The following is a 23,465-nucleotide window of genomic DNA, read 5'->3' as shown; positions in this document are numbered from 1 at the left end:
TGATACTCGGGCAGTGTTCACCCTCACAGCATTGGTCCGACCAGTGAGTTAATGTAAAAAAGGAAGCTGGTTATGTGGGAATGTACAGCATAGCTTTGCTAAATATGATAATATAAATATATAAATGTGATATTCTGTGAATTATCTTGACCACTACCTAAAGAAGCCACATTTTAATTATTTTTGATTGAGCAGAAACAGGACAAACCAAACAAATATAAAAATGACAAAAATATTTCCAACAAACTTAAACACACTGACAGTAACATGCCAGAACATGTTGGTAAATACACAATTTCAACTCTGAGTGAACTGTCAATGTATTTTGGATTCTCTCTAGGTATCTCCCAGTACTGCCCATATGCAAACTGTCCACACCCTCCTCCTCATATAAAGCCTGGCGTGGCATGTGTCTCAGCCACTATCAGTACAGAGGAGCATCCTCCATCAGCTCAGCTACACAAACCATGATCACTGCAGCTCTACTTGTGCTGTTGGCAGCCTCCAGTGAGTCCTAAAAGTCATTAGGAACTATTTTAGTGATCTGCATTCTGAGTGTTTATGTTTCTACATGTGTCTTTTACAGGTGTGAGGAGTGACGTGGTACTCACTCAGCTGAGTTCCATGATGACACAGCCCGGTCAGTCTTTAAGTCCCACCTGTAAGGTATCTGGGTATTCATTGACAAGTACCTATTGTACAGCATGGATACGGCAGCCTGCAGGAAAAGCACTGGAGTGGATTGCACTTATATGCTACGATGGGAGCACATATTACAGTGATCAACTGAAAAACAAGTTCAGCATCTCCAGAGACACCTCCAGCAGCACTGTGACTCTACAGGCCCAGAATCTCCAGCCTGGAGACACAGCTGTGTATTACTGTGCCCGATATCACTGTTGTACAAACTAATGGCAGACCAGTACAAAAACATGGGATGCTAATTCCACAGTCTACCCAAATATACAGGTTTTTAATCTACATAGAGTGTCATGCAACATAGAGTGTCATCCAGGGAAAGGAATGGAATGGTTTGGTAATGTAGATCTCAGACTTACAAGAGACATTTACAAGACCAGACTTTGTTGACAGACATAATTGTGACTGAAGAAAAAATAACACAGACATTGTGTTATTTTTATACACTCTGGAGTTGAGTGTTTTAAGCAGATGAGAGTGAATAGGCGCTGTGCAGTACTTCATTGATGATACTCAAATATGTAAACATTATTGTTTTCATACTGTGGAGGGACATTTCCAATCAATAGAATGACTCTTATAAGTCCTGTACATAGTGGATATTGTAATAAAATGAAAGAAAATCCTAGACATTATTAATACTCCACGGGGGCACAAGAGAGAGCATCCCGACTGGTGCCACATCTGCATGGTTGGAAGCTGTACTGCCAATAATAACCAAAAAGTGCTGTGGGGTATACTACGAATCTCGATTAGTGCGTTAGCGAGGTATGTTGCACTCAAAGCCAGGGTATGCTGTGACACGAAAGTGGATCTGTTTTAGGGTCGCTATATCACCATGGTATCTTATGCTGTCAACCAAACCTGGTGGGGAGGAGGTTATGTGCTAAGTTATAGCTCAAATCGTGTAATTTATCGCCCACTGACCAATCAATTGTGTTGAAAAACTAAGTTATCTCACGTGTACGATTCTGTCATATATCTTACAGGTGAAGCTCCGCCTCTACTAACATTTTGGATCTCGAATGCAATAGTGCTGTGCGTGCAAATATCCCACTATGGACGTGCAGAACCACTGATGGCAATTGATTTATTTGATGTTATAGGTTAGACACAAAAAATGACCGCAGTGTAGATTAAGCTATCGCTCATGAATGCGGAAGTAATTGTTTTTTAATATAGGCGGTCTTGTGCATCTCCACGTTTCACGATTGGCCAACGTCATCCCAACACCGAGAACACGCACAGATTTGAGCTGAAAGCCTAGTTTGACAAATATATCACATAACTGCTATCGTAGTATCACTTAACATATACCCCTGAGTCAAGGCTTTGTCAAGCCTCGATATGTCTTCATAGCCTAGATATGTCTAACGTGCTTCGTAGTATACCCCACTGGAGTCCTGCGGACAGCCTGGGCCATCAGCAGATATGAGCTCCCCTCCATCCAGTACGGAAGACATCAGCGTCAGTGTGTCACTAAAGACCCCAGAAAAATGAAAGACCCCAGCCACCCTAGTCACAGTATGTTTCAGCTGCTGCCATCTGGTTAGTGGTATCACAAGCTCAAGGCCCGTGGGCTCAGTAACTGATTTTTCCAGCAGGCAATCAGACTGATGACAATGGACAATGAGGGCCTGTCATGTGATCACTCAGGTGCACTCTCATATAAACACACACACACACACACACATGCAAAGACTTTGGTTTCAGTGGGAACCAATCAGCACTAGCTCCAAAACACAGCATTTATTTAAATTTCCTTGGTCTGCAGGTAGACTCACGCCATGACAGCATTTCTCATTTCTTGCTACCTCCCCCCTCCCCAGCTCCACCTGTGTAGATCTGCTTGGGATAGGGGGGTCTTGCATTGTTTAATTTTAATGTCTGTTAATTTTGTTGTATTCTTCATACAGCAGCAGCAATTACACAGCATCGCCACTAGGTTGGTGCAGCTGTTTCTAACAGCAGCAGCAGCATCTAACTCTGATAGTCCACCAAGACCAGGCATATTACCTTGCACTTACATCAATATAAATCTTAAACTTATTCTGAGTTTCCTGTCTCAACTATCTTTAATCAGACAAAGCTACTTCATCAGCACATGCATCACTCACACTATTAGTGCTTACATATAATTACTCTTATTATCTATTATTTATTGCTGCAAGGAGAGCCAAACCCAAAGATTTTTACTCTCTTTAAAGTATATGGAGATATAACAATAAATTAATTTTGAATCTGTTTTCTTGAATTCTGAGTCTTTCTCACACTTGACGTGAACATTCGATTTTACTGGCTAACTCTGCCCCACTCACAGACAAGAGGCACTGATGCAAATTAAGACTAGTGTCATATACCTACTGATACTATGCTACATAAGAATCCCTGCATGCAAGGACACAGAGGGACTTCGCATCAAAGATGAACTCCATACACTGCGTGATTGTAATAGTGGCATTTCTGACAGGTAAATTATGTTAGTAGAGGAGAGTACCTTCATATCATTTCATTATAATTCAATGTTTTGAGCTGGAAACCTTATTATTTGTTTCAGGTGGTGAGACACAGACGTTGTCTGAGTCAGCATCTGTAATAATTAAACCTGGAAGCTCTCATAAACTCACTTGCACCTACTCTGGGATAAGTGATAATAATGCTGCTATAGCATGGGTAAGACAACCTCCAGGTAAAGGACTGGAATGGGTGGCATTTATATCAGCACCAGGTGGAACCAACAAGTACTACTCCAAATCTGTAGAAGGAAGGTTTACTATCTCCAGAGAGAACAGCATGGATCAGGTTTATCTGCAGATGAACAGCCTACAGAGTGAAGACACTGCAGTGTATTACTGTGCCAGAAGGACAATGTGACAGAAGTGTCTGGAGAGATGTACAGAAACCCACATGGTGAAAGGAGAGGCACTGAACCATGACTGTCCTATAGAAAAACACTGTTTTAGCATTTTGCTTTGCTTGCCATACTATGTCTGAACAGTAGGTGGAGGCAAAGAGTCAGAAGAAGAACACGCTCTTATGGAATCCTACTCTTGTATGTCACAGTGTAGGTAAATACACGTGTACTGTAGCACATTATACAAAATGGGCAATAATGTGCATAAAATGAAGACAATACATACAAAACATGAACATTCCACAGTTTTAAAGAGACATACAAAAACATGTCAAACAGTTCATCATTCATGCCTTGGGGATGTACTGTTTTGAGGTTAAGATCACAAATCACTCCGTCTGCAAGTGTTCTTCCAATGTATGTGTAGCCAGTGGGACTTTAGGACCCAGGAGCGAGTAGCAAGGGCTTAAAGGCTGAGGTGTCCATAGGGGCGGGTTCTTGTGTTTTCAGTCAGCTGCTTAGCCAGGGAAACGGAGTGGAGTGGAACCGCGATTACAGATGAGTGTTGGTGGCCAGTGTGCTGGCGTTCCGTATGTTGAAGGGTTTGTGCGCAGTCACCAGTAATTGAATCACGGAAGCGTCTCTGGATTTAACGCCGAATGGGCGTGTAACTAGAACTAGGTTGGTGCAGCTGTTTCTAACAGCAGCAGCAGCATCTAACTCTGATAGTCCACCAAGACCAGGCATATTACCTTGCACTTACATCAATATAAATCTTAAACTTATTCTGAGTTTCCTGTCTCAACTATCTTTAATCAGACAAAGCTACTTCATCAGCACATGCATCACTCACACTATTAGTGCTTACATATAATTACTCTTATTATCTATTATTTATTGCTGCAAGGAGAGCCAAACCCAAAGATTTTTACTCTCTTTAAAGTATATGGAGATATAACAATAAATTAATTTTGAATCTGTTTTCTTGAATTCTGAGTCTTTCTCACACTTGACGTGAACATTCGATTTTACTGGCTAACTCTGCCCCACTCACAGACAAGAGGCACTGATGCAAATTAAGACTAGTGTCATATACCTACTGATACTATGCTACATAAGAATCCCTGCATGCAAGGACACAGAGGGATTTCGCATCAAAGATGAACTCCATACACTGCGTGATTGTAATAGTGGCATTTCTGACAGGTAAATTATGTTAGTAGAGGAGAGTACCTTCATATCATTTCATTATAATTCAATGTTTTGAGCTGGAAACCTTATTATTTGTTTCAGGTGGTGAGACACAGACGTTGTCTGAGTCAGCATCTGTAATAATTAAACCTGGAAGCTCTCATAAACTCACTTGCACCTACTCTGGGATAAGTGATAATAATGCTGCTATAGCATGGGTAAGACAACCTCCAGGTAAAGGACTGGAATGGGTGGCATTTATATCAGCACCAGGTGGAACCAACAAGTACTACTCCAAATCTGTAGAAGGAAGGTTTACTATCTCCAGAGAGAACAGCATGGATCAGGTTTATCTGCAGATGAACAGCCTACAGAGTGAAGACACTGCAGTGTATTACTGTGCCAGAAGGACAATGTGACAGAAGTGTCTGGAGAGATGTACAGAAACCCACATGGTGAAAGGAGAGGCACTGAACCATGACTGTCCTATAGAAAAACACTGTTTTAGCATTTTGCTTTGCTTGCCATACTATGTCTGAACAGTAGGTGGAGGCAAAGAGTCAGAAGAAGAACACGCTCTTATGGAATCCTACTCTTGTATGTCACAGTGTAGGTAAATACACGTGTACTGTAGCACATTATACAAAATGGGCAATAATGTGCATAAAATGAAGACAATACATACAAAACATGAACATTCCACAGTTTTAAAGAGACATACAAAAACATGTCAAACAGTTCATCATTCATGCCTTGGGGATGTACTGTTTTGAGGTTAAGATCACAAATCACTCCGTCTGCAAGTGTTCTTCCAATGTATGTGTAGCCAGTGGGACTTTAGGACCCAGGAGCGAGTAGCAAGGGCTTAAAGGCTGAGGTGTCCATAGGGGCGGGTTCTTGTGTTTTCAGTCAGCTGCTTAGCCAGGGAAACGGAGTGGAGTGGAACCGCGATTACAGATGAGTGTTGGTGGCCAGTGTGCTGGCGTTCCGTATGTTGAAGGGTTTGTGCGCAGTCACCAGTAATTGAATCACGGAAGCGTCTCTGGATTTAACGCCGAATGGGCGTGTAACTAGAACGAATCTCGATATCCGCTGGGAACTCTCTCTCACTCTCGCGGCCAGACTGTGCTGGTGTTACAGGGTGTTTGTATACTGTAATTGCTGCCGTGTGCTTGGGCGGATGGCCTAGCCAAACCCGTTGTTATACCAGGTCCCGTGCGCCCCGTCATACGTGTGCACTGGCTTCTGTGCGCTCCGGCGTCTGTGTGTGTCTGTTCACACGAGGTTATTAGAAGCCTTTTGTGAAGGAACCCCGTCTCTCGTCTTGTTTACTTTGTTTGGACATCCAGCCACTGTTTTCTCATGTATGAAACTTATGTATGTTTTTATCATTCATTGATACCATGCCTATGAACTTATAGGGTTAATGTCAAGCTCTTCCGGTCATTAATCTTTTACCATTGAGATAAATTGTTGTGTTTGGGCAGTGTGCAATATTACGGGGGGGACAGGGGAAAGTGCCAGTGGGCATGTGCAATTTGGATAGCTTTCGCTGATCATCATAGTAGCACTCACGCACTTTACTTGTTCTCAAATTTAAGTGGCCATTGCTTGGGTTCTCGTAGCTAGTGGGCGGAGCTCAATGCTCAATGTATTAAGGTGACCACTGTGTGGTGTGATTAGAATTTGTGTGTACTAACAAAGCACTTTATGGTTAATGCAGTGTAGCCTTGGTTGCTGTCTTTGGTGTGCTGAATCCTTTTGGAGCCTTGTGCTCATGATGAACTAAATGTGGATTTCCTGTCAACATTGAGTACTGTGGTCCGGCCCAATATTTAGTGTAAATATCTCCTATGAAGGCTTGTCTACGAGAACTCATGTATGTGTCCATGATGTGTTACTACCATTAATGTTGTTCCTGTACGAAGCACCTATTTTAATAACTGCAGACCATAAATAAATTATGTCTACATTACTTTTGCTACATCAGCCTCCAATTGTTTCATTCACTTGAATAGTACTAGCGTGGGCTACATCTTTAGTCTACTGTACTAGTTGGGTCTCTCATCCCAGTCCAATAAATGGGAGTGGCGTAGTCAGACCATCTTGTGGTATAGTACAACTGGGTTCTTACTCCCAACGGCCACATATGTGCAACCAATGTCCTCCTTACAATTAAGTTAATTCAATGGGTTATTTCATTCAATGTACAAGGTCTTTGGGTAAAATAACTTCATGCACATCGAGGGGTCTCCGCTTCACACCGAGGCTGCATTAGCACCTCAAATGTGCATTAACTTCTAGCGCCTATCATTTATTATCTCATACTCAGCTGACACAGTATGTATTACTCAGAGATACAGTAATATGTCAACCAGGACATTTTTAATACTGTTGTGTTTTGAAATTAACATTTAAAATACAACCAAACAAACATTTAAAATACAACCACAGTCAATAGAAGAGAATCTAAGGAGGTGCTCATTTAAGAGAGCCTAAAGAGGGGATAGTCGGCATGTAAAGTATTTTACTTTGTTAGTTGGTGTAGTAACAATTACAACAACAACAACAACATGATGTTTATTGATAAGTTCATGTAATGTAATACACAGAATGATTAACTAATGACGTTACTGACACGTGTCTCCAGCTCTCTGTTGTCTTCCCTTCCCGTTTTCCTCCTGCTGATATAAAGCTGCTTGTGTGGGTTCAGTTCCTCAGAAGCTCTCAGATTTTGGACAACTCAGAGGAGCAGTTCAGCTTCCACCGTAACCATGACGACTGCATCTCTACTGTTGCTGCTGGCAGCCGTTACCTGTGAGTAAAAGATGGTTTCAACCAATATTCACACATATACATTTCTCTGTCACTAATGTCCTGGCCACCCCTCTACAGGTGTCCTTGGTATTGAGCTCATCCAGCCGAGTAATATGGTTGTGCAACCAGGGGAGTCATTTTCTTCCTCAACCTCAATGATGGTAAGACCGAAATAATTATTCTTGGCAAAACTTCTCCGGCCTACCGATGCCCTGGCCCTCTAGCCTCTAACATCAGTTCTACCAGAAAGACTCAGTAGACAGAATAGAATCGTTTAACAATTTAATTAGTAAAGGAATGGCTTGGATACAAGCATGATAAAGAGTAGGTAACGGTCTTTGGCGTAGGCCCCGTCTCGGATCCGTCCAGCGATGAGCGGATCTCGTCTCCTGCCGATGGATGAAGGCAGGGGCGGGGAGCCTACCCCCCCCCCCCCCCCCCCCGACGAGACGGGGACCAACTGGTGGTGGTGGCTGAAAGATGATGATGTGGTAGGCAGACCATGCCCGATTGACGTGGACTGCTGGCAGAGGTGGCTGGAGGGGAGGTGGAGGGGACGTCAAAGTCAGTGTACTGAGAAGCAGAAGCAGTGTTAGGTGGTACATATTTAAAGAGCCCACTGAATTCCTATAGGCTAGCGCTGATTGAATGAGTGAATGATCGGATTGCGGGGCTTTCCGAAAGTAGGCAGCTAAGATTGGCTCCGTGTAAGCATGGGAGGAGTAAAGGCTACACTACGAGTCTTCCTAGTAGAACTTTCGCTGAAGCTATCATGCCCTCTGTCAGAAATCTGGGCGTGATTTTTGACAGTGCCTCCAAGTTTGAGCACCAGGTCAGTGCAGTAGTCAGGAAAAGCTTTTTCCACCTGAGAACCATAGCCTATCTGCCCCAGAGTGATCTAGAAAGAGTCATCCATGCATTCATAACCTCTCAACTGGACTATTGCAACACTCTATATGCTGGCATCCCTCCATGGTCCCCACGTACCTATCTGATCTTATCCACCACCACATCCCCTCCAGTGAACTATATGGTCAGCTGATCAATTGCTGTTGGAAGTGCCCAGGTCCAGGCTAAAAACCAAGGGGGACAGAGCCTTTGCAGTAGCAGCCCCCAGACTCTGGAACTGCCTCCCCCTCCACATCCGTGCAACCAAGTCTCTAAATATTTTTAAGTCCCTTTTAAAGACCCACCTCTTTTCACTTGCCTTTGATTAGTGTCTCCTTTTTTACAGTTTTTTACAACTGTTTACACAAGTTTTCAAAACTCTGTCTATTTTTCAAAACTCCACACACAAAACCCATAATTGCTCACACAAAATGCAAGATGTCTCAAATCTCCAGCAAAATGACACACAACATTCAAAATGTCGCAAACACATCTTTAAACCAAACATTCGTGTAGCAAACTCCAGCCGGACAGTTGTAGCATACTGATGGTTTCTTTATTTCTTTGGAAAGTCCTGTGACCACCATAAGAGCTACGTACAATATAATACAATAACATACAATAAGAACAACATAACAAACATAACAGCAATATATTATAGTAAAAGGAATAAAAAGAAAGTATAGTATTAGAAACCTTGTTCCCATTCCAGCTGAGTGCTAAGATTTATCCTTAAGAGTCCAGTTCCTTAAGCTACAAAGTAGCACCGTAAGAGCTATATGATAAGCCTATAATACAATGATATTAATTAAGAACAAACAATATAACTTAACACAATATATTAAAACAGGGATAAAAAGAAAGAAAAGTATTTAGAAACCTTGTTCTCCGTAAGAGTCCAGTTCCTTAAGCTACAAAGTAGCACCATATCCTTAAGATTTTACTGTAGCCTAGTGTGTGTGTGTGTGTGCCAATATTAGATTGTGGATGTGTGTGCAGTATTTGCTGGCGAGACGTGCCCTAATTTCGCCGTTACATTAAGTACCAGTGCATAGTGTCCCCTGGCTACCTTTTTATGTTCTTTTTTTGATTATAAGTCCTTCAGTCATTGTCTTGTTGCCCTTTACATTTTTTTCCCATTCTGCCTTAGGTCATTCTTTTGTTTATTGCACTTAGCACTTTATTGTTAAGCACTTTGGTGCAGCTCAGCCATCTGTAAATGTGCTATAGAAATAAAATTTGAATTTGAACTTGACGACTTTTTTGAGATTTTTGATTTTTTTTTGTTCTCTTTGACAAGCATTAATGCATTTTGAGTCTGACACTTTCTTCCTTTGTTTAAATGGTGAGACTCCATATCAGGATGAGTTTATGCTAAATGAAGGCCTTGAAGATGGAAACAATTAGGTATAGTGTTTTATGGAGAAAAAAATCAATTGCTGAAAATTGTCATTACAAGATCATGTGGAACATGGCAACATTTTTCATTCAAGGGCAAGATATCTACCCTGTCCCTCCTATCAGGAAGAAGCCATGCAAAAACAGGACTCCTCTGAGTGTCTATATATTTCAGCCATAAAGACAAACACTCACTGACTCACACACAGCTAACAGACATGAACTTAATTATTGTATCAACCTTGCTGGCTGTCTACTTAACAGGTGTGGAGCCAATTTTCCACAATGCATAGAAAGACATTAATGCAAGCACATTATTTTGATATTTATTTTATTTTATGTTTTTTTTTCAGGTGGACATGGTCAGACATTGACTGAATCTGAACCAGTGGTCATCAGTCCTGGAGGATCTCACAAACTGACATGCACAGCCTCTGGGTACACATTCAGTAGCTACTGGATAGCTTGGATCAGGCAAACTCCAGAGAAAGGATTGGAATGGATTGCAAGCATGTACGACTCCTCAAATATCTACCACTCTCAGGCTTTTCAGGGTCGGTTCACCATCTGCCTGAATCACTTATTCACCTTGAGGACATTACATTCCTGAAAAAAGTCATAAATTATATTGTATTGTTGTTGTTTGTCAGGTAGCAAAACTGCTGCTCCATCTTGCCCACAATATCAGCTGATATCACTTACCATTTCCTATCTTTTTGTGATGTCATCCAAAAACAAAAGTCACTGCATTATGTTTTAAGAGTGTTAAAAGATACTGAAACCCCCTCATAAACGTTGTGGAGGCAGGGGCTGCGTATCATGGAGAGTCTATCAGAGTCTATCAGAACAGCTTCTGTTCAAGTATTTTAGGCTTCTGAATAAGATGAATAGTCGTCATTTCATAAAAATCCTGAAGGGATGGGCTCCTGGTCTAGCCTGTTAGGTCTAAAACATGGATAGCGTAAGTATTTCGGACTTTTCGACCCTCTGCGATATATTTCATAAATTACACTGAGTTCTTACCACTACTACACTGAGCTCTTACCACTACTACACTGAGCTCTTACCACTATATACTGAGTTCTTACCACTTCTACACTGAGCTCTTACCACTACTACAGTGAGCTCTTACCACTACTACAGCTCTTACCACTACTACACTGAGCTCTTACCACTACTACACTGAGCTCTTAACACTACAAAACTACTACTTGGTTTTGGAAAGAAGACCATCTGCAGTTACAGTATCATTTTGTCTGATACTTTATTTGTGGAAGTTGTCAGCGTGTAGAGACAACAGCAGGCAGTGTTCACCCTCACAGCAAAGATCCAACCAGAGTTACTGTGAAAAAGGAAGCTGGTGGGAATGTACAGCATAGCTTTTAAGACTTGCTAAATATGATAATATAAATATATAAATGTGATTTCCTCTGAGGAATCTTGGCCACTACCTAAAGAAGCCAAATTGTAATTATTTTGATAAAGCAGAATCAGGACAAAACAAAACAAACATTAAAATGACAAAAAATATTTCCAACAAACATAAACGCACCACCAGTAACATGCTCTGTGTTAAATGCAATTTCAATTCTGAGTAAACTGTCATACTCATATATTACCCATGACATCGCTTATCAAATGCTACCGCACAAACACAATCACAAAAATGTACAACACTGGCCGTAAAGACAGTTAATAGGTGGGCTACACATAGATCCTAGGGCCTAGGGGTGTTTAAACATTTGAAAAGTGTGTGTGTGTGTGCATATGCTACCCCCCGGGAAGTTTTTTTAAATTCTAGCTGCTTAAACGCATCATTTTAACATAGTTTGGGGGGGACAGAAATAGGCTACCTTTAACCTACAGAACAAGCAGCTCTTGTGACACGAACATTGGCTACCTTATGCATTATCACTACACTGCCCGACAAATAGCCTACCCTATATCTCATGCTACCAATGGAGAAAGCATTATGTTTACATTATGTTAGTGGGTTAGCACAAACATAGCTTTTGGTGAACGGAGATGCAGATCACAAATTAATTTCTTTGCACAACAGCCCCAGTTCTGCGTTCACTCCAGCGAGACGAGTGAAATAAATGTGTTTCATTATCATAGGGTATTTGCTATATTTACCTGCTACATGTATGTCTTCTGTTTTCATGGACAGTTACAGGAATCGACATCATTCGTTATATCATCCTAACCTACCTTACCCACGTTATCTCCAGAGTAGTTCAGCTTGTCAGTCAGTCTCAGCCTCTCCTCTAGCTCCTCTACACCAGTTGGGATTTATTAGGATATTGTTACATTTTGTTACACTTTAGAAGAGAAGACAGAGGGGGGGCCTCGCTCCACCTGCACCGATGTCACCGTAGCAGTGCGATGTGCTCAATTATTTGCTAGCACCAGAATTATGCCGCAAATACGGACACGGCTGTTTATTTTCATTATTGATTATTATTTGTATTATTATTAAGAGGCCCCCCATTGGTGGAGGCCCCTGAAGCCCAGGTAAGCCCGTGCATTAAGGCGCCCTGTGTATATATATATATATATATATATATATTTAACATTGTTAAATTATGGTGATTCTCTAGTCCCCTACAGTATTTTGAAGGAAGGAACCAGTTCTGCATGCATTATTGTGACAGATGGGCTAGGTTATTGGTAAAGTGGTTGAATAGCACACTACACATGCACACACACATTCATGCACACGACACACATACAGACACATAAACACACATACACACACACCCTCACACACATGCACCCACACATACAAACACACCTACATACACAAACACACACACACACTCAATAAACACACACAGAAGCACACATATACACAAAAACAACCACACAATCTGCATACACTCAATTACAAACACAAAAAAGGAACAAAGTATAGAAAAAAATGTGCTGGACTGGGCGGTGGTCATATTTTGTACCGCTCTGCGGTACTGTACATCTAGTTTATAATTTATTGCTGCAAGGAGAGCCAAACCCCAATAAATTTCCCTCTTTAACGTACTGTATTGAGGTGTAATTGAATCTTGAATCCATTTTCTTTCACTCAGTCACTTATATAAGTCTTTCTTCAGGCTGATGATGCAACACCACACATGCAGGTATGTAGTTATCTAACATTTCTCAGGTGCCTTGAGTCTTTCTCACCCTTGGAGTGAACATTAGATTTTACTGGCTAACTCTGCCCCAATCATGGAAAGGAGGCACTGATGCAAATTCAGATCAGTGTCATATGTATATACTGTATACTGATACTCTGCTACATAAGAATCCCTGCATGCAAAGACACAGAGGGACTTTGCATCAAAGATTAATTCCATACACTGTGCAATTGTAATAGTGGCATTTATGACAGGTATGTTAGTTGAGGAGAGAACCATAATAATAATTCAAAGTTTTGAGCTGGAACCTTCTTGTTTGTTTCAGGTGGTGAGGCACAGACGTTGTCTGAGTCAGCATCTGCAATAATTAAACCTGGAAGCTCTCATAAACTCACCTGCACCTACTCTGGGATAAATGATGATAGTGCTGCTATATAGCATGGGTAAGGCATTCTCCAGGTAAAGGACTGGAATGGGTGTCTTATATATCAGCACCAGGTGGAACCAACAAGTACTACTCCAAATCTGTAGAAGGAAGGTTTACTATCTCCAGAGAGAACAGCATGGATCAGGTTTATCTGCAGATGAACAGCCTACAGAGTGAAGACACTGCAGTGTATTACTGTGCCAGAAGGACACTGTGACAGAAGTGTCTGGGGAGATGTACAGAAACCCACATGGTGAAAAGAGGGCCACTGAACCATGACTGTCCTAGGCTGGGTGAACTCAGCCTGATCTGACGGCGGTTTATTTTCCGCCCTGCAGCTCAGGCTGGAAACCTGTACATCTCTTTCTCCTGCTTCCGTTACACTTTTGCAGGGGCCAATCACAAACTGGCTTATCCACCTGGCGCGCTATTGGCAGGTTTAAAGCGATGACGAGCGGGAGAGCCTGGAGTTTTCGCGTCATCCGGTTCGTTGGTCAGATTGGTGAATGACTATCCAATTGCGTACAGTCATTTGAACTATGCCAGTTGATCACGCCTCTTGTGCAGTAGAAAATACATAGCGGACTCCCCAGACTAATGTTCAATCTTAAAAGATTGAGCTTGATCTGGTGAAAGCCAGACTACAGTATGACTGTCCTATAGAAAAACACTTTTAGCATGTTGCTTCGCTTGCCATGACATGTTTGAACAGTAGGTGGAGTCAAAGAGTCAGAAGAAGGACACACTCTTATCCTACTCTTCACATGCTTTGTGACATGTATGTCATTGTGTAGGTAAATAAACGTGTAGCACATTACATCAAATGGACATAATATAAATAAAATGAAGACAATACATACAAAACATTTCACAGTTTAAAGAAGACATACAAAAAACATAGATAGTTCATCATTCATGCCTTGGGGATGTACTGTTTTGAGGTAAAGATCACAAATCATTCCCTCTGCAACAGTGTTCTTTCAATTTATGTGCAACCAATGAGCACTTTACAACTAAGTAAATTCAGTGGGTTATTTTATCAATGTACGTGGTGTTTGGATAAAATAACTTAACGCATGTCTAGGGGTCTCCGCTTCACACCGAGGCTGCATTAGCACCTTGAATGTGCAGTATCATGTGCTATTCTATACGTCACTTTTGTTCCATCTCTTATGGAATATGCTAAATTGAGGCATTGAAGATGGAGAAGGGAACAATTAGTTTTAGTGTTTTATGGAAATAAATAAATTGCTTGCAGTGTAGGATTCTGATGTTAGAGTGGAAACACAATGGTTGTATGAGGCACATATAAGGCAGACAACTGATATTAGTTTTTTAAACATGCTGATAAATGTAACATGTTTCATAAATCTATATTTAGTTCTTATGTTTGTACACTATTTAAATAAAGTGTACCTCTTACTCTCTGCTCTGTGGTGGTCCCTTTCCTCTAGTTTTACAGATCAAATTTTGGGTTTTACTTACAGGCAAACCTACAACCCCAAATCAAAACAATTGTGATGTTTTGTAAAATGCAAAAAACCCAAAATAGAATGTGAATGTAATATGTAATGTAAACCCATATTTAGCTGCAAAAAGGACATAGATGACTTATCATTACACAACTTTGTGTTATTGGCATAACATTCAAAACATATATTTTCCATCTTCTCCTATCAGGAAGAAGCCATGCAAAACCAAGACTCTGAGTGTCTATATACTGTATTCAGACATAAAGACACACAGTCATGACTCACACACAGCTAACAGACATGAACTTAATTATTGTATCAACCTTGCTGGCTGTCTACTTAACAGGTGTGGAGCCAATTTTCCACAATGCATAGAAAGCCATTAATGCAAACACATTATTTTGATATTTATTTTATTTTATGTTTTCTTTTCCAGGTGGACATTGTCAGACACTGACTGAATCTGAACCAGTGGTCATCAGTCCTGGAGGATCTCATAAACTGACCTGCACAGCCTCTGGGCTAACAATCAGTAGCCACTTTCTAGCCTGGATCAGGCAGGCTCCTGGGAAAGGATTGGAATGGATCGCGAGCATATACAGCTCATCATCATATATCTACCATTCTCAGGCTTTTCAGGGTCGGTTCACCATCTCTAGAGATGACAGTAAGAACCAGGCATATCTGCAGATGAACAGCCTGAAGACTGAAGACACAGCTGTGTATTACTGTGCCAGAGAGTCACAGTGGCAGAGGGGGCTCCAAGGCTGAACAAAAACCCTGCTGGTCATTACACCACATACCCAGCATTAAACTAAAACATTAAAGTTAATATCACTTATCACTTGAGGACATTATATTCTTGAAAAAGTCATAAATCAATTATATTGTGTTTATGTATTGCTGTTTGTACTAGTTAATCATTCATATAATTTCAGTATCTCACAAGAATATTGTCCTATATAAAACCTTTTTGTTTGTTTGTTTTTGAGAATAAACTATTATAATGTGAAACTAAAGAGATTAAAATGGACAAAAAGCAAATGATTAATAGGGTAAATGTGTGGTCAAATTTGTGAGAGATTATGTTAGAGCTGATCAATAAATATTGCCAAACAGTCCAAAAATGAATGTGGATGCAATGGATGAAGATTGCAATAATACCGTAGTTTCTGAATTGCCTTCATTAGGAACACTTTAACAAGGAATACTCTGAAGCAAGTGCTTCCTGCTGTTGCTTGTCATATGCAAACTTCTCATAGTAGCTTTGTGTCTCAGTCTTTATCAGTACAGAAGATCAACTCCCATCAGCTCAGCTCCAACAAACACCATGATCCCTGGATCTCTATTCATACTACTACTGGCAGCCTCCTGTGAGTGTCAGAAAATAAAAACAAAAGGGAGACAAGTGCTTGTAATCTTAATATTTAATGCAAATTTAAATTATTTTTTACAGGTGTGAGGAGTGATATTGTTCTTACTCAACCAAGTTCCATGATGACACGGCTGGGTCAGACTTTGAGTCTCACCTGTGTCACAAACACCTTGGCTCAAAGGGTAAGGACATAGGGAAGACTGACACCGTCGGGCAACTTTTAAATGATAATCTTAATTTATTTACAAATAACTTTACAAAAGTCAGTAGGAGAGAGGCAACACAAGATAAAATAAAGTGTCATGCACGTCAGCAAAGTGTATGTGTAGTGCATAAAGAAAAGGCAATCGGGAATCGCTGCAGCCAGCCCTCCACAGCGTCAGGCCAGAGCAGAACCGAGAGCGTTAGTGAGACCTCAGGACACCGGCTTTATTCCAACAGCCATTAACACGGAGCCACGCCCCTCATTAGCCACGGGACCTCTCCAGCTCCTCCTGCAGGTCAAAATGCAATAATACAGCAACAACATGCCTAGTGCTCAAGAGCACCATACAGGCAGAGGGAGGAAGAGGCGTAACGCTTCACAGCATGGCAAAGCCAGGGCGTCACATCACTCCCCCCCAAAAGACAGGAGCCCATTACATGGGATTCTGGGAAAACATCTAAAATCCCAATCACCACAATCTATTCCATAACTATTAAACACAAACATACCACATTCTGCACACATTAAAGGCCTTAGTGAACATCCACACACCATACATTCATTCACACTGAAATATCAGTCAAACAGTCCACACCAGTGTCACTCATGACCTTATTACCATCCCCACCCTCCCATATATCCGGCGCCTGGACACACGGGAAACCTGAAACAAAATAAGACATGACACAGTAGGCATTCATTCCAACCCCTCCGAGGATCGATAAAAGGCATCATTTCCCCGGCCAACATTTTCAGGACATTGACGTCTATAATGACCTGGCTTATGGCACTTATGGCACGTATCGTCAAAATTACCATCTCTCGTGGTGCCCTCAGACACAGCATTAGAACTCACGAGAGGACCCGCATCAATACGACCAAAGCGCGGCTCTCGCCGATAATAATCTTTGCGCAGAGAGAATTCACGCAACTGATACTTGTGTGTTAAAGCATATCCATCAGCGAGGGAACTGGCCTCAAAGACTGTCTTTACATGATGTTCATTAACATAAGTGGCCACCCTTGCAGGCAAGATGTTTTTGAACTGCTCAACAATCATCAAATTACACAATGAGTCGAAATCCTCAACAGCCTCAGCTGTAAGCCAACGGAGGAACAGACTAGACAGCTCCCTGGCTACCTCGGCATATGTTTGTCTATCAGACTTTTGATGACTGCGGAACCGCTGTCGGTAAGCTTCTGGGACAAGCTCATATGCTCTTAGTACCGCATCTTTTACCGTTCTATAATCTTTACGATCAGAAGCAGATAGAGCGACAAAAGCTTCCTGTGCCTTCCCATGTAAAACAGACTGCAACAATAAAACTTTGTCCTCACTAGTCCACTTCAAATCACTAGCGACACTTTCGAACAAAGAAAAGAAAACATCTGGGTCCCGTTCATTGAACTTCGGTAGAAATTTGACCATATTTGCTAAACCTGATGGCTGATTGGAACCGTATTTCCCCTCGGCCATCAGGTCTAAACGAGTGCGCTCTAACTGTATTCTTTCATGTTCCAATAAACGTTCCTTGTCCCGTTCAACAGCTTCCAATCGCTTCTGTTCCATTTGCATTTGCAAAATCTCTTTTTGCTGTTCGAAAGTTAACGTACTAAGGGCCATTGCGGACGCCGAAGCATCTGATTTTTGACCAGTCTGATCTAAAGCCGGATCCATAACCGGAGAACAAAAAAATGGCAACACCTGTTTTGCCTTTAAATTCTCGCGAATAAAATCCACCAACTGCTCCTTCCTTGCAGATTTAAGCAGCGCAATATCAATAGAATACCGCTCAGCGACTTCTATTAACTGCTTAATGGTCAGCGTAAACAACGAGCTCTCCGATGGAGCATCAAAAAACTTATCTACTACGCTCATTACCAGTCCAACACCAACAGGGTTTCCCGACCAATGAATGCAAAATCAAATGCAGACACCCCTGTTCATGGCCAACAGTGCATTACAACCAAACTCGATCTCCCAATCAACAACAAATTCAATCAAACAAATAGGCCTAAGCAAGGTGCAACGCGGCGATCACAGCAGGGCAAACCAATCACGGAGCAACCCCCTAAACATTTACCCCCCGACTAAACTGATCTAGCTTCTGACGGAGTCCAAGAACCGGGGATCAGTGAACAAAAGAAACGTACACTCACCAATACCGTCAGATGCCAGCCATCCCGACCGAAGTCGATGCAGCCTTACTCAGCGGCGGTGCCCGCCGGTCCAGACTTCCGTCGCCGGAACCTAAACCCAGCGCGGAGGCGCTCTAAATGGGGAGAGCGTTTGCTCTTTTAACAAGCTGCCCTTATATGAAAGCCACGAGTACACCTACCAAAACAAAACCGATTGAATATTTGTTTCTCCAAAACTTGCCTTGAATTAACGTCGCCACTTAAGACGGTACAGATCTCCCCAAACAACCAGGCGAGTCCCCAGCAGGCCCAAACCACGCCTACTACAACTCCATTCACAAAAACCCTCGCCTGTTACCACTAGATCTACTCACCTCACGTCACAACTGACCGTAGGATAGTCTAGACCGAATTCACCACACGTCGCTATCACAGCCAACATGGGCCTTACACTGCTTAAAGCAGACAAACACCGGATCTGAAAAAATTGGATCGAGCCCCCATATGTCACAAACACCTTGGCTCAAAGGGTAAGGACATAGGGAAGACTGACACCGTCGGGCAACTTTTAAATGATAATCTTAATTTATTTACAAATAACTTTACAAAAGTCAGTAGGAGAGAGGCAACACAAGATAAAATAAAGTGTCATGCACGTCAGCAAAGTGTATGTGTAGTGCATAAAGAAAAGGCAATCGGGAATCGCTGCAGCCAGCCCTCCACAGCGTCAGGCCAGAGCAGAACCGAGAGCGTTAGTGAGACCTCAGGACACCGGCTTTATTCCGACAGCCATTAACACGGAGCCACGCCCCTCATTAGCCACGGGACCTCTCCAGCTCCTCCTGCAGGTCAAAATGCAATAATACAGCAACAACATGCCTAGTGCTCAAGAGCACCATAGAGGCAGAGGGAGGAAGAGGCGTAAACGCTTCACGGCATGGCAAAGCCAGGGCGTCACACCTGCAAAGTTGCTGGTTGTACATCATGGATACGGCAGCCTGCAGGAAAAGCACTGGAGAGGATTGCACTTTTATGCCACGATGGGAGCACATATTACAGTGATCAACTGAAAAACAAGTTCAGCATCTCCAGAGACACCTCCAGCAGCACTGTGACTCTACAGGCCCAGAATCTACAGGCTGGAGACACAGCTGTGTTTTACTGTGCCCGGTATTACTGTTGTACAAACTAATGGCTGACCTGTACAAAAACATAGACTACTTATTCCACAGTCAGCCCAAAATCAGAACTTTAATCTAAAAACAGTGTTATGCAACATACAGTGCTACCCAGGGCAAGGACTGGAATGGTTGTGTACTTAGATCTGACACTTACAAAAGACATATGTGTGACTAGGCTTCCCTAAGGCCAGATTACTGCATCCAAAGAAAGCATATGTATTATCTGAAGCTTCAGGACACTGCAGTATACTGAGCTACAGAGTCTGAGTGGTGAAAATGATACAACTAGCATTTAAAACACAACTCAACTCAGAAATATTACAAACACCTGTTTCAGGGGCAAAAACACTAACTGTTATGTCTCAAGAGATAAAGAAGCCTAAGATAAATTAATGTGTGTGTGTGTGTGCATGCTTGTGTGTGTGTGTGTGTGTGTGTGTGTGTGTGTGTGTGTATGTGCGAGGTTGCAACAGACCTAATTGATGAATCCACAAAACTGGGCCACATTTATAAAATGTCTATACATACATGGTTTACAGATTGCAGTATTTTTGAAATATAAAGCCAGGCAATTTTAAATATTGCTCTGTATCAGGTTCTAAAATGAATCTATAGAAGACAGTATGCAAATTCCACAACAGAGTCCCTCTATTTAAGCCCTCTAAGGTGACACAGGCACAACCTTCAGTTGAGCTAACCACAGTACAATGGAGATGAAGTCCATTCTCCTCTTTACCGTAATACTGACCTCAATAAAAAGTGAGTATGATTATGGGAAATACAGACAATTGTTGGTGTAAATTAAGGGTTATTATGTTACCGTGAATATTTCCACTTGTTTATGTGGTCTTTTTTCCCTTCAAGGTATTAGCTGCCAAATCCGACTGGATCAGTCACCTGCTGAGGTAAAAAGACCAGGAGAGAAGGTCAAGATCTCCTGTAAAATAAGCGGCTATTCAATGACGAGCAACAACATACACTGGATACGACAGAAACCAAGAGAGGCTCTGCAGTGGGTTGGAAGAATGAACACTGGGTCAGGAACCGATGTTCTTTATGCAGAGTCTCTGAAAGGCCAGTTCACCCTGACTGAAGACGTCTCCATCAGCACACAGTACTTAGAGGCCAAGAGTCTGAGAGCAGAGGACACTGCTGTTTACTACTGCGCTCGACAGGCACAGTGACTGAAGGTGGTGAAGCAGCTGCACAAAAACCACAGGGCAGCAGGGCTCAGTTTCATACACAGGGGTAATTCAATCTGTTTTACATAAACAAAACAAAGAATAATAGTAACTAGATGTACCGCATAGCGGTACAACATATGACCGCCGCTCAGTCCTGTACATCCGTTCCGCGAACATAAATCACACTAATCAATTTGTATCCATCTTCTGCTCCATCCCCCACTCTTGAAACTTTTGTGTATGCTTGTTTGGCATGCCTGTGTGTGTGTGTGTGTCCGCGCCGCACAGCAAGTAGCCTGATGGTGCTGCGAAGGTGAATAGATTTGTAGCACTAGCCAAAAAAATTGCATTCGCAACCTTTAAAATCTCTAAACAATCACAAGTAGGGCAGTTCCTCAAAGTTCATCCATTGCAACTGAACTGATGAAAGGTCATGTACACCTGTAGGCTACATTGTATTTAGGGAAAGAAGAAGGTATCAGTTTTACTTGTATTTATTTATATTTATTTATTTACTTATTTTTATTTACAAACAAAACAATCCCTGTTACATGTATTTCCATGCAGTTTTCAACAGCTATCAAGAAGAGAGGTCATGTTATGGATTTTTGTGAATGTTTCTTCTTCTACATATGCAAGATTTTAGTCATCTTTAGTTCATATGATATTCAACTTTATTGTCAATGCACAAATTAAATACCAATAGTCTAAAACGAAATGCAGTTTCACATCTAACCAGTGGTACAAATAACTGACATATCCAAAAGGGCCTTCATGAAAGGCGTCGCTAGACTGTTCACATTTTAACGGGCCAAGTTGAGAGCTGCGTCCATTATTGTTCGTGGGAAAAATACTGATTCCCACATTGCAACTACTGAATCCATGGTCAGAGACCACCAACAATGTCCTCACGGACCACAAGTGAGTCGCGGACCACTGATTGAAAACACCTGGCTTACAGTATCAAGCGGTTCTGTTTCACTCAAGAAAGGCTGCAGACAGCTAGCCCAGAGGGCTGGAATATAATCCGCGCATGCGCAAGAATTCTGAGGAAGACTTATATCCAGTGGTGGAATGTAATGAAGTGCAATTACTTCGTTACTGTACTTAAGTAAATTTTCCAGTATTTGTACTTTACTTAAGTAGAATTTATAGTGCATACTTTTGACTTTTACTTCGTTACATTTTACAGCAATTATCTGTACTTTTACTCAGTTTTTTTTTCTCTCTGACAAACATGTTTGTTTTACCAGGGGGCGGGGTTGCTACCAAAGATTCTGGAGCGCTACGTGCCCAGCTTCTAAATCTTCTAGTCTAGACCAGGCAAAGCGTGAGCCTGTAGGCATCTGCATTCGGTAGGCTATATTCACCAGACCCATGCTACACTGGACATGCAACTGTGTTCTGTGCCTTTCTCTGTCTGTTATCTGCAGCGTTAGGGCCTCCTCTCCGATGAGATTGCTATCCGCGGATCAGTGAAGTTACAGGCTATGCCCATGCTTCTGTCACACGTCTGATCATTTGCGGCACAAATGAATGGTAGACTATTATAGAACCGCTGGCCGAAAAAAACGTAACATTTTCCAGATTAGGAAATATTTCTTAATTGTGTGTGATCAAATAAAGAGGCATAGCCTACAATTGGGGGGTAGTAATGTGAGCGCTCATTCAATGTCTATGTGCGTCTGCGCAAGTGAAACTGAACCTAATCATAAAAACACCTTTCTCAGCAACTTTTCTGTTCAATCAGCAGAATTGGCATTACAATCCACCCGACGTTTCCCTTGTCTACCCCGTTAAACTTCAGGCTCTCGCAGGGTCGGACTGGGAACAAAATTCGGCCCTGGCAATTTTCTCCTGGACCGGCCCACTACTGGACCGACGACACCCCCCCCCCCCCCCCCCCACACACACACACACACACACACAAGCCCACCGATACCAAAATCCCCCCCTGATTCCCCCCCCATAAATAACAAACACACAGTATATATATAATAACCTATAGGTTATTATATAATCAGTATCGTAATTTCTGTCAACTATGACGATCTTCATGCATGTTCAGTACCCTATATTTTTCATTTAGTCAAGCAGTGACATGTGGTTTAATCAGTGTTGGGCAAGTTACTTCAAAATCGTAATATATTATGTATTACTTATTACTGTCATTTCAAAGTAATTCATTACATTATAATATTACTGTCTCTGAATTGTAAGGCATTACACTACTATTGTATTACTTTTAAGTTACTTTTACCAAAATATCTGGAAATATGGATTTGGAATTCTAAATGCAGTTTATTATGCTCAATGCAGCTCATTGCACTTCTAATGGAGGGTGATGTGGTACAACATAATGACTGAGCTAGGCTTAAGGCTAACAACAGTAGAATGAAATAGGTGCAGTGATGGCTCATGATGCAATACAAGGAACAATCATAGCCAGAATTTTGTTAAAAGAAGACAAAAGGTCAAAGTCTGGTCAATTGTGATAGAAA

At 41.7% G+C, this 23,465-nt stretch overlaps 1 long non-coding RNA gene and 1 gene segment (V, D, J or C); both read left to right on the top strand.

Annotated features, from left to right (window-relative positions):
• The first annotated feature begins 439 nt into the window (after positions 1–439).
• LOC143102881 (immunoglobulin heavy variable 2-70-like) lies at positions 440–912 on the top strand. The segment is given in 2 exon segments: positions 440–507; positions 587–912. Coding segments are annotated over 2 exon segments (366 nt in total).
• Positions 913–10,042: 9,130 nt separating this feature from the next.
• Positions 10,043–15,621, top strand: LOC143102280 (uncharacterized). Its single transcript, XR_012982568.1, has 3 exons — positions 10,043–10,111; positions 10,201–10,391; positions 15,511–15,621. It is a non-coding gene; the product is annotated as an uncharacterized LOC143102280 (long non-coding RNA).
• The last annotated feature ends 7,844 nt before the right edge of the window (positions 15,622–23,465 follow it).

The sequence above is a fragment of the Alosa pseudoharengus genome, unplaced genomic scaffold, assembly GCF_046254945.1.
Source record: "Alosa pseudoharengus isolate Yale_2024_CS ecotype anadromous, Long Island Sound unplaced genomic scaffold, YU_APseudo_1.1 YU_APseudo_1.1_scf_4, whole genome shotgun sequence".
In the NCBI taxonomy this organism is placed as follows: Eukaryota; Metazoa; Chordata; class Actinopteri; order Clupeiformes; family Clupeidae; genus Alosa; species Alosa pseudoharengus.
This window is presented reverse-complemented; position numbering and strand designations above follow the sequence as displayed.